At 31.5% G+C, this 12,734-nt stretch overlaps 2 protein-coding genes across 2 annotated transcripts in view; both read right to left on the reverse strand.

The window, feature by feature from the left end:
• LOC105452906 (bis(5'-nucleosyl)-tetraphosphatase [asymmetrical]) overlaps window positions 1–3,080 on the reverse strand; it is a 4,024-nt gene extending 944 nt beyond the window's left edge. The window contains exon 1 of the mRNA XM_011694461.1: window positions 209–3,080. Within this exon, the coding sequence (XP_011692763.1) occupies window positions 209–323 (115 nt within the window). The 5' untranslated portion in view covers window positions 324–3,080. The remainder of the gene's footprint in view (window positions 1–208) is intronic.
• Window positions 3,081–4,110: 1,030 nt separating this feature from the next.
• LOC105456822 (serine/threonine-protein kinase MARK2-like) overlaps window positions 4,111–12,734 on the reverse strand; it is a 33,781-nt gene continuing 25,157 nt past the window's right edge. The window contains exons 15-17 of the mRNA XM_011701144.1: window positions 6,170–6,237; window positions 4,831–4,942; window positions 4,111–4,644 (exon numbers count right to left, since the gene is read on the reverse strand). Coding sequence (XP_011699446.1) covers window positions 4,426–4,644; window positions 4,831–4,942; window positions 6,170–6,237 — 399 coding nt within the window. The 3' untranslated portion in view covers window positions 4,111–4,425. The remainder of the gene's footprint in view (window positions 4,645–4,830; window positions 4,943–6,169; window positions 6,238–12,734) is intronic.

The raw sequence follows: 12,734 nt of genomic DNA on the forward strand, positions 1-12,734 counted from the left end.
CCCCCCCTCCTTTCCCGCCATAACTGAAAGTCTCGATACATCCATGGTGCTTAGTTAGTTAGTTCACTCGCATTGTCAGTTCTAGAGTTTTTAATGGCACTGATCGCACAATGTAAACAAAACCTTAATCCGCGTCAAGTCATTAATAGTCGTTTCAGCTTTCAGCTGACATTCAGCTGACAATGTCGATGTAGAAACATATACTAACCTTTAGGCGGTGTCCAGTGATGTTCTCCGTACGACGTCTGCATCAGCAGATACTGAATGGTATCTTGAAATCGGCGAAAAATCACAAGACCGCAAGCGCGTTGTTGTAACATCATGACGGTCGATGGTAGGAAAATTACTCACGAAGCTACTGAAACTGAAGCCCGTATCGAGCTGTGCGTTAGAAATTACAGGCTGGAAATCGATTCGACCAATCAGAACGAGGCAAGTAAAGTTTCGGAATAGCGATTTGAATTTTAAAATTTAGTCCAGTCTTTTTTCAGTCAACAATTTCAATCTCGAGCAATGATTTCATGTGACAAAACTAATCGAAATTCCTTTTCATCCGTTTTAGAAATAGAATCGTTAATTTTAAAAGCGACAGTTAATAATTATTAATTTTGAATCGTAATGTAGGTACTTGTATTTTTATAAACGTATTTAATTAAAAAAAAAAAGAATTGTCTTATAATTGAAACAAGAGCAACGAGAGTTTACTTAATTTATTCTAAAATTTTAAAAAGATGTATCATATGAAGTAGAAAAAAATTTAAAAGATATACGCGTTCATTTGTGCGATCTATACATTCGCAAGCAATGATCTTTGAATTCAAAGGAATGTAATTTTATTTTGTAACATTGATTATATCATGATATTTATAGAATCCAATACAATACTTTTTTTTTTAATAGTCGTCTGATTTTTGTACTTTTGCAAATTTATAACTCAAATGTGGAGTTAAAACTTACAAATATTAAAAAAACAATTTACGACTAGACATTCGTCGTGATAAATTCGTCTAACTCTAAATAAAAAGCGTATAAATCAGACATGACAATCAACATTTTGCTTCTCGAGTGAAATGTTCTCCGTATTTATACATCATAATAATACGTACACATATACATTAATTGACAGCGTTAGAAAGGAATGCATCCATCCTCTTTCTCTCTCTCTCTCTTTGATTGTAGGAATCTGTGCAATCTATATTATGCGATATTTCGCGAACGTATCGATTCGTAGCTTTTCACTGAAGAAAGTTGCGAAGGAATTGAAATAAAAAAATAAAAAAAAAGAAAATGTAGACGACTCGTACATGTCGTGACGAGTTTGCGCGTTTGACAGGAATCTGAATTGGGAAACAATGCATGTTACCATTTTATTATAAACGTTTTGCTACATTTTGGCTAGATACCGATCACCAGAAAACACTTAGCAAAGCTGTATATGTATGTATGTACCTATCTACAGAGACCGACGTGTGTATGTATGTATAATTCACGTTACGTGTGTTATGTGCGCGTCGAGTAGTCGTCGCGCGCAGCCACGCGGGCGACTACCGGCGGGAGTAATATATATTCTTTTTCGCGGCACTTAAATACAAAAAAAATCACATGAGAGCTCCCCCGGCAAATTGCGTCAAATTCGATTCTAAGCTCATCGCCCGTGTAGCTCCGCGATTCTAACTAGTTCTTAAATCTCCTCTCACACGTTAAAATCATGAATGTCTTTAGATTTTATGTCTTCTCTCCTTCACTTTATAAGCATCGATCGTTAATTTATACATTTATTTCGTAAAGCAAGCCGGCGAAGGGTGGATTTAGATTATGATAGATAATTAATTCGTCTATATGTCGGGGATGTGTATTATTAATGCTATCTGAAGGATCTTACGTTAACATTAATAATAATGATGATAATAATAATAATAATAATAATAATAATAATAATCCCTATTTATGGTATTGGGTGTGTGTGTGTGTGTTGTGTGTATCTCTATAGAGTCATTTACAACGGCCGCTCTGGATTACAATCCTTTTCTTTTTATTTTACACGGTAATAATAATGATGTACGATATTGTACTCAGGATACTAACTCTCTCTGATTAACGTAGGAACAAACGAAAAAAGAAAACGATCATTATCCTCCAGTCTAATTCCCTAAAAGTGATTGGCTATCTCTCTCTCTTTCTCTCTCTTTTAGAAGAGTGTGTGAATGTTTGCATCTAAATTGCCTCTCCTCGTAAATCGATAACATTATTACTAATCGTTATATTACATTATTTCGCTTATTGATTCATGAAGTAATCCGATGACACGAAATTGGTATGGTTTATGCATAAAGAAGATAAGTCCCGATGCCTGTGCTGCGTTAATCATTTACTTAGAATTTTTGTCAAGACGTTCGGTAACGGACAATTGGCGCCGATACTTAGTTGCTATCAGTCGTTTCATGATTCGCAACACAACGTATCACGATCGTACGTCGTGTTGGCGCGCTGAAGTTAATCTGTATTTTTCAGTGTAGCAAGTGTTAGAAATGTGAAAAATCATTGAGTTTATAGTATGTAAATAAATTAGTCATTGCCTATTTTAATAACATACTTCATTAATCTTAGGCAAATATAAAAAGTTTGCGATACTTGAGTTTCAAAGTGTATTTTATGATTTTGGTGTGTGAAATTCTCTCTCTCTCTCTCTCTCTCTCTCTTTCTTTCTTCTCATTAATTTTTAGTACCTTCGTAATATATACTATATACACCAAGTCTCTAGTTCGCTTCTACGGTTTACGATAAACCCTAATTTTATTTCATTCAACTGCAAATACTTCTGAATGAAAGGATTAAATAGTACAATATAGCTAATTATAATACTTAAATTTAATATTATCATATTATCATTTCTCGTAGAAATAACAGATCTTGTTATTACTGATGTAGTTTAGATTTGTAATTTCAATTTTTAGAATGATGAAGTATGTGTATTATATGTACACATGAAACACGAGTAATAACTCGATGATATTTCTAAATTATGTTAATAATTTCTTTGCTTCTACCTTTTTTGTATTGCATATTATATATATATATATATATATATATATATATATATATATATGTGTATATATGTATATATATGTATATGCATACTTTTGTCGTCTATGATAAAATAAAAATATTAATAATTATTATTACATGTTTTAATAATTCGCTAATGTCTATAGTGCTGCGTATTTTCAAACTTATACTATAGATAAAAAAAGGTAAAGTATCATAAAAATATTCGAAAAAACTCAACGGTTGCATAGTGTGCAACATTAAAACAATTCAATTGATTAGTTCGTTCACGGCGCTAATGCATTATAAATGATGACAGATTCTCGTCAATACAGAACGCAACACATATCCCTCGGTTCTGTAAATTTGTCAAATTATTTACAGGTAAAATCTCTCCGCTAGTAAAATTTTACATACAAGATATATAAGATTGGAGGAGAAAACAGGAAGCTACAGAGAAATCTCTTGACGTTGCAGATACATTGTCTCATTCTTTTATCTTTAGCATAGTCGCGTTATTTTATTGTACACGAGGAACGCGATCGCCATAAAAAACGAAATCGATGAGAAGTGTTTTATTAGGCACATTTAACAATCCGATTGAATCGATTCTACTTTAATCATCCTTCAACATCTTACGACAGTATGCGATAAGTGTTGAACATTCTAGAGACATATCAAATTTGAATGTAGATACCTTCAACGTCAAGAATAACACAAAATGTAATACTGTTTAAAAATGAAGATTGAAATACTTCATGACAGATGCGATGAATTTGATGGATTGTTCAAAAATTGGGAAGGCAGATCAACCTGTAAAGCATGACTGATTATTTTCGATCGGATGCACATTTCTTTCGTTATATCGATAACGAAAATTTCAAACTAATAAACATAGATTATTGTGTCTAATGCCAGCTTCTTTGTACGGTTGATCAGGTCAGCTGGTCCATCTCTCTTATCCCTCTCGCTCGCAAAGCGTTAACGAGGACCCGATCTAGTTCTCCATTTTGGCACTCGGGAGTATTTGAATACGTATTAGCCGTCACAGATCACAGTTTCGGATTTTTTTTTTTTTTTTTTTTTCGACGAATCGTTAATAGCGGTACCTCCAACGTAGAAGAGACGACCTGAGGGCGTGAGAAGATATCTCTTTCTCTCTTTCTCTGTCTCCTCCCTCTCATCTGACGATGACGTTCGTCGATTGGGACGGAGGAATCGCGTTTAAACGAATATTTCTTGGGTATCGGATTCGGAGTCGGAGTCCCAGAAGAAGAAACAAGAGTAAAACTCCTCGGTGACCACCGCCACTTGGTGGCTACGCTCACGAGGTCGTTATGGGTTGGCGCGATTGGCGGCTAGGGCGCCCGTGGCCGACAGTCACAGCTTGAGCTCGTTCGCGATTTTGCTGGCGATATTTTTAAAACCGATCGACGTGCCGGAGATACGCTTGAACCGCACTCCGTTCAGGGAAAGTCGTGGCAGCTTGCAGACTTCGATCTCCCACTGCACTTGACTGTCCGTCGCCGCCTCGCCGTGCGCGCACAGCAACAGGAACCGCTCGCGTTGCTCGTATTGGCATTTATTGGCGTCCAGTACCTGGAAAAAAGCGGCTCCGATGACGCGCGTTTTGTCTACTATAAATCTGATAATTATATCATCTGTCTTTAAGAGACAGGAGCCTAAACAGAGGCGTGGCTCGTCTCTATATTCACCGTTAAGTGTATCACCTTTAATATCGCGTGACATTCGGTGTAACATAAAACGTGCTTTCATTTTCAGTACCTTTCGGATCTCGGACATTATTTCGTTAGGATCTCGACTACTGGTAGTCTTCATACTCCACGTGAAGCGTAGACTGCGCGGCTTGACTTGTTCGTCGTTAGTGGTAGCTCCGCTGTAACAAAAAGATATCTTAAACCCGTCCAATTACCTAAAGCGTTTCCAGCGGTACAAGTTTTACAATTACGAATAAATTTAATACGGCGGTTTAAATCCAATGCTGCAGTAAAAAAAAGTTCTCGCTAAACTATGTTGAGAAATTCCGAATATTTCTATGCATAATTCTTGCATAATTTTTTATATCTAATATCATATGTGACGAGCGATAATTTATCAATTTATCTGTATATCTTTCACGAGTATTACTTCTATCTGTTTTAGAAATTGTAACATTGTTTTTATGCGTATCAGGATCAAATTGAAAATTATACAAAATGTATTGAGTCATGTAAAATGTAAATATTGTGCAGAATGTGATATGTTAAAGCTTCAAGCTTGCAATTGCGGCGTAAAAATAAATTCTTAACCCGTTTAAAAGAGATTCTACGATATAACTGTTGTGCTAAAATGTCCTTGCAAGCTGCCGATAGATAACATAAAACGTAATGTAAAATGGAAATTCATCCAGAATCAAACCTTATGAAGAGTTATAACATACATGCGTGACATGCAAATCATTTACGTCATAAATTTAATTACAACTTTAGTGCTGGATACATATATTTACATTTATATAGTAAAGAACACTTAAGAGTGAGTTACACAAAAGACAAAAGTTATATGTAAATAAATCACTGCAACCCCGAATATGTTACTATATTGTAATACTATCAAATTTTCGGATATTCTTATAATATCCTGATAATAAAATGATAATAAAAAAAATCTTGTAGTTTTTAACTAATAAAGCATGTAAATAAGACAGTTGAAAGTTATAAAGCAATAATCAATCCAACGTGTTCCATATATGTATGTCAGATGAATACTTTATCTCATATTAACAATTGCATAATTAGAATGTTTCTCTTTACAGACCTTCATTCTTAAATAGTAATAATTAGAATATAATTGTTATGTTTATGTAGTTATTTAAAATGTCAAATAAATTTTTGACGGACAACATTAGCCACCTCATGAAATATGCATGTTAAACCACACAAAAATCACCGGTAGATACAAACGAATGAACGTGCACCAAATGTGTTCTATTTAAACGAATGTAAATACGCGTTACATTGATAATGATCGACGAACAGAAAGTTGGATGTACAAAAAAATCAAGGAATGAATGAGAGTGAAATTAGAATAACGGATAGTGGTATTATGGTATGTAGCAACGTACCTCACTACTGGGTGCTTGGGGGGTACGGATGGGTCCATGGGGCTGAAATAACAAAACAAAGGCAGTTGCTAACAAACACTAAACATGATAAATTAATCAAATTGTCATATGTATAACAACCATCACCATCCTGTCACCATTGCACACCGATTACGACACAGAAAATTACGATGTGATGAGCTTAGAAAATCTCTGATGGGAGTGACATAATATTAATATTTTTTCAAAATTAAATAGAAATTCTTATAAAAAAAAAAAAAAAATAAACCAAAATATAAAAATGTATAATGTCGATGTGAAATTTCGTCACGGATATAAGCGTTTATTGTTTAAAGGAAGGTTATTTCTTTTCTCTCAGAGGGAAATTAAGGTGCAAATTGCAATTGTAGTTCTTTTCTTTCCTAGAATAATTCCTGATTCCTGATATGACGTGTCAAGGGATTATGTGAATCACTGTGTTGCGTAAATGTACAAAAAGAGCCCAATTCACACATAACACATTCCTATCGAGTTACATGCATCGTGAAACGCTATAAGACATATTCTCGCACAGGCAAAAACGTTCCTTTTTATGTATACAAGGATTTAGAAATAAATTAATACAACATATACAAGACATTTTTGACATATTTATTAATGCGAATTTATTACTATTATTGCTCCTTAAAATTATTAAATAATATTTCTATTTTGTTTATATATTATAAGCTGTTTACTGCCCTCCATAACGTAAAATCTAAATTAAATTTTCTAAATTAGATTCTTTAAATAATGGAGTGACTATAATTAATTGAATATCCTAAGGATCCTCTCTGGATGCTTGGACGGGCACGTAGTTGGAGTGCAGTAAAGAGCATAATCACTTAAAGACTGATGTTATATTTATATAATTTGCAAATAATTTTTTTATGTTTTGATATATTTAATATGACGTGGTCTTTTTCTCTTTCTCTCTCTCTCTCTCTCTCTCTTCCTTTCTCTCCCTTTCTCTCGCTCTGTCTCTCTTTCCCTCTCTCACTCTTTCCTTTAATTGTTCAACATTTTCTCTTTTCTCGTTTTCATATACATTAGTTTATTGGGTGACCTTAGATATTACATTTTATTACTTTTATAACTTTCTAATGTCACTTATGTATCCGAATATTGATAAACATGTGACAAATACAAAAAAACAAATCCTAGTAATGACGATTTTAAACATTCGTTGGAAATATATTATATCAAAATGCTAAATATATCGGGATACATTAATTGTGCAATCTCATGAGATGTAAATAAAAAGTTTGGAAATATTTAATATCATACAATAGAAGTAAATGTACGATTTTTTTAAATATCCTTTATACAAAAGAATATAAAAAAATCATCAATGTCTTAAAAGATCAGAGATGATAAAATTCCTCTGATTGGCTACAAGTAGGAAATATATATTTTTAAGCAGCTCGAGGCCACTCTACGGGATACGCCATGATTCGTTAATAAATGTATAATAATAGTTATTTGCCATATATAAATGTAGATGCTACTTGCGTTGACCAGATATTATTAATAAATGCTATTGGCAATGACTGTGGAAGGAGATTAGTGCATTGATTTATCGTGTAACGAGATATTTGAAATACACAATATTATATAGGAGAAGGCACGTATCTTCGATATTGGGGTAACACATGATCACAATTCTCAAATTTATAATATACGCAAAGCCAATACCTGTACTTAGTATTAAAATAAAATTAAATTGCAGATTATTAATATTTTTAATAGCTACGTCTTACACTGTAAAGGATTATGCATGTAACACCTTGCTTCTGTACTTTTTATTAAAAATATAATAGGTATGTTTTTTTTTCTTATATATTAAAAAATATATATACTTCTACAATAAATATGACGTTTATAAAATGTAATCTTGGGTAAAAGCTATTATGAATGACATTTAATTTAATCGGATTTTTAATATTACATAATTGTACTAAGCACAGCATTGCTCTTTAACGAGAAATAAGCATTAACATTTATCTTTATTGTTACACAATGAGATTATCAAAGACATACGTGCTTAAATATTGTATATTTCTAATAATTAAATAATGATACAATATATATAGATTAGGATACATTAATCAATATACAAATAAATGAAGTACCAATTAATTATGGCCTGCCTTGTTCAAATAATGTTCGATTATATGTCGCGTTCTCAATAATTTATACAATACAAATGAATATTTATTAATAGAATAAATTAAAGCAAGGTGGGTAAAATCGAATTGCCATTCATTGCAATCAAATAGCACTCTAATCATAATGTATTAGTCGATTTTGAGATCATTGTCGGAATTAGTATTTGGAATTGACAATTTGCAGAAATAAAGAATCGCTTTTTTATTTATTAAACATACATATATTCAATATTTTTGCTGTAATCTGTTGCTATTTGTTTACAGAATCTCGACAATGAAAAATCTTTGATAAAAATAATTATATTTTAATTAATCGCATTAAAAAACATGTATCTTTAATTAAAGTGAAAAGATAAAGTGGAATGCCTGATATACTTTTCACATGTCTCCATATTTGCGTTTATTCAATCAAAATGTATTTGTATTTTAGCAAATTACGTCGGCTAAATAATATTCAATTATAAATGCAATTATTACTGACATTGAATAGAAAACATAAATACAAGAATCAATTCAGGAAACAACGTAATAAAAATATAAAGTAATTGTAAGAGTCGTTTTTCCTTAATATTGCAAGTATATACTTATAAATCGAATCAATTAGCTCCTTTGTTTGTTTAGATTCTTTCATTTCATTCTTGCAAAGAAATACGTTATTTATTATAACTTCAAAATTATCTATAAACAACAAAACAGTATAAAGCTGCACAAGATTATCGAAGAAAATGTTGTAGCTATAATCAATATCTATAGGTACATACATATGTATATATTTCATGACAATATGCATATCCATTCATTTTAAAGGATGTATTTCCTTGAATTTCGTTTTAGTGAAAGAATCAGTACAAGAAGCCAATGTGTAGATTTATTAATACGTTACAAGAAAGCCAAATATGTATTCCACACTATCTTTAAAAAAAGAGGAATCTATGCTGGATATAAAAAAGGAAAAAATCAATGTATATGTTATACAGCAAAAACATAAAATCAATAATTTTCTACATTTACTAGTTAACAAAAATGCCAATTTTACTATTAAAATTGAGAAGACAACTCATAATTTTGCTAGTAAATGTATACACTTACGATTTTAATTTAATAAAAATGTATACAAACAATATGCAATTAAAAATAATACTCTATAGCATAGTTTTATAATATAACAAATAGAAACCATTTTATTAAATAATGTTTGTTCACTTCTGTATTTTTGCAAAATTCTTTGTTCATTTTTATAATAAATATTTTTTTTAGATATTCGTGTAACAACAATTTTTATTAAAATTAGTATGCTTTTACTAAGAGTACTAAGAATATATTCTTGTAAATGTATATATTTATTAGCAACAATAACATGTTTACTTTTATTCTTTACTTTCTTTAACTTAAGAAATTATATACGTTTACTAGTAAATACATATAATTGTTGAATTTTACGTTTTTACTGTGACATATGTATTACATATCATACCTAGTCAATCATATGGTCAACTTCAATAAACGGAATTAAATTATATTATGTGAAATATGAAAATAGCAATATAGAAAAGATACTTTAATTGTTTGTAATAACAAAAGTTTTATCAAACGATAGATATCAATACGACAGATTCCACGTTATAATTTCAAATAATATTGCTATCCAACATATTTTCCTAAAGAAAAGAAAAATAAAAGAAAAATTTAATTATAATGTTACAAAATATACAACATTATTCTAGTCCTCAATGTAATTTATGAAAAAAAATGGAGAGAAAATCAAAACGAAATAAAATAATATATTCGTGGAAGATGCGATTGCCATGGCGATATATCTGCATGCGGCTCGCTCTCATTTCAGCTCGGGGGAAACAAGGCGAGACTTCCTCCTTCACTTAAAAAAATCTGTCAAAGTACGAACATCATATGTACTCTATTATCTGTTAAATCTGTCTGATTCGTTCGTTAGTGTTAGTATAACTATAACATTTTCCTCACACTCGAAATTCTCTACCACTTGTAATCGATCATTACGATCGAATATATATACTTTCACGTTAGCAAGCATCTGTCGCTTTTATCTTCTAAAGGCAGTATAGAGAGAAAAAAAGGGTATTATAAGGTAGTAATACAAAAACAAGGAACATGAATAAATGTGTTTTTCATCGATAAAATATAAGTAAGAAGTTAAAGAGTTTGCTTCAAACAAAATATTTAAAAATGGTAAAAAACTTCTGTTCTAGTTTATATATATCGTTGATTTGCAAATAAAACTCATTTCATCACATTTGCAAGATTACTAAGGTTGCTAACTTTAATATAGGAGAATAATCTATGCCTATCGCACATCCGCCGTTACATAAAAATATGCTCTCGGTGCTTAAATGTAAGTGTTTTGAACACACTTATTAAATTCACATTTATCATTTCAGCAGCTAGATACTTTACGTCGGGGAGAAGGCATCTATTTACTATCTTATCGATCTTCGTAAAATAGCTGTTACATACATTCTTTACCGTTCTTTTATAATAAAAGTAAAACGATAAGTTAAAATAGCTTTTATGGTGCGAAAAATGAAAATGGTAGAAAAATATAAAGAAGATATTAGATTTTCTTTAGACGGACGACGTAAAGTATGCATATACAGTTACAGGCAGGCTGAATTAGGAAAGGCACAGATACCAATGTTATATCTAAGTGCGTAAGGCGATTTCCTGGTTTGTGATTTCAGGAAGACATTTTTTTCTTTTCAATAATTATATAATCATACACACATATACGTATCTATATATGTATATAAATTTGGATGCGATAATAAACGATATATACATATATACATATCATATGTATGCTCGAAGATATAGACGCACAATATTCGACATGTAAAACGTTCTTAAAAAAGTAATTTACACTCAATCTTGAGAACCACAGAATAACGGAGTTAAAAGAGTTTTTCTTCTCTCTTTTCGAGATTATATGCATCACACAATATCCATTGAGCGGTCGACTAATAATAAATAGACTTTTGCCTCTTTGCCCAGCTTGATTCAATATGCGTTAGGTATACGCATCGGGCATGCTGTGTCATGACACTGTCGGCACATCGGTTGTGTTAAAACCCGTGTCTGTATGGCCTTTCGCTTGTTGGAACTCGAGAGATGAAGCGAAGCTTATATGGTTCATGGCCTGCAGCATATAATATATATACCGATGTGAATTGACAATAGAGAAACGTCAGGTATTCATTCTGATGCACCAATGGCTATGGATGCTGTCAATTAGCACTAATTCTGTGCAATTATTCTGTACTATGTTGAAATGATGAGTACAGTGACCATATCATGAAAGTGAAAGAATATTATAACAATTGTCTACAACGAATTGTATACTCTCGTTATTCTGCAGTCTTCCATCCTCAGCTCCAAGTACTTATGTACGTGTATGCGCTGTCTTTTGCATTTGAATGTGCGATATGATAATTAGGTCCCATATATGTATATATATATGTATTTATATATATAATATATATATATATTAAATCAAAAATATGCCTCGCTACAATCGAGTGAGAAAAAGGGATGCACAATGAGTATGCGAGGTGGCCTGAATTCAGCCGAGCAGTGTGTATCATTTCCATCAATCAATCTCAAGAAAATTTGTCTTAAGCGCGAATCTTACAGTAACATAGTATACGATTTTCTATCTATAATATAATGAACGAACGAAAATTCTATATAAGACGTGTATTTTTTCGTTATGCATATAGAAACAAAAATATTTCTACTTAGAAATCAGCTAAAGGGTACAATCTGTCAAGCAAATATTTATGGGACAAACAAACAATACAGATAGGTGAAGTATCGCGATACGCTTGAGGATGAAAATGGTATATAAGTAAATATAAATAAAGCTATGAAACAAAATGCATAAGCTACATGTTTTGCGGCTTTCACTGATAATGGTCGCTGCTGGCTCATCGGATTTATAATGAATAATATCATATATAGCCTTATAATATGTAAATATATCGATGTATAGAATTTCCAGAATTACATAGTCATTGTGCATCCTTAAAAACAAAAAAACATCATTTTGCATGCAAACAATAGATACAATTTATCAAACTATATCACAAAATGAGATATATTCGAGTATATTAAAATCTCAACACTTAAATGTTTAAGATGCTAAGCATGCACTGAGGATCCACTGCAAAGCTGTGATGTTTATGCTAGCGCTCTTAGTCTGTACTTGTAATCGGATAATTGGATAACTCGGTGGCATAAAATTATTAAATATATATTTACTACTTAAGATGTATACATGTATACATACGATACACACATACACGCACACACAAACATACATACATACATACATGTATATATATATATAT

The sequence above is a fragment of the Wasmannia auropunctata genome, unplaced genomic scaffold (genome assembly GCF_000956235.1).
Source record: "Wasmannia auropunctata unplaced genomic scaffold, wasmannia.A_1.0 LD336106.1, whole genome shotgun sequence".
Taxonomy (NCBI): domain Eukaryota; kingdom Metazoa; phylum Arthropoda; class Insecta; order Hymenoptera; family Formicidae; genus Wasmannia; species Wasmannia auropunctata.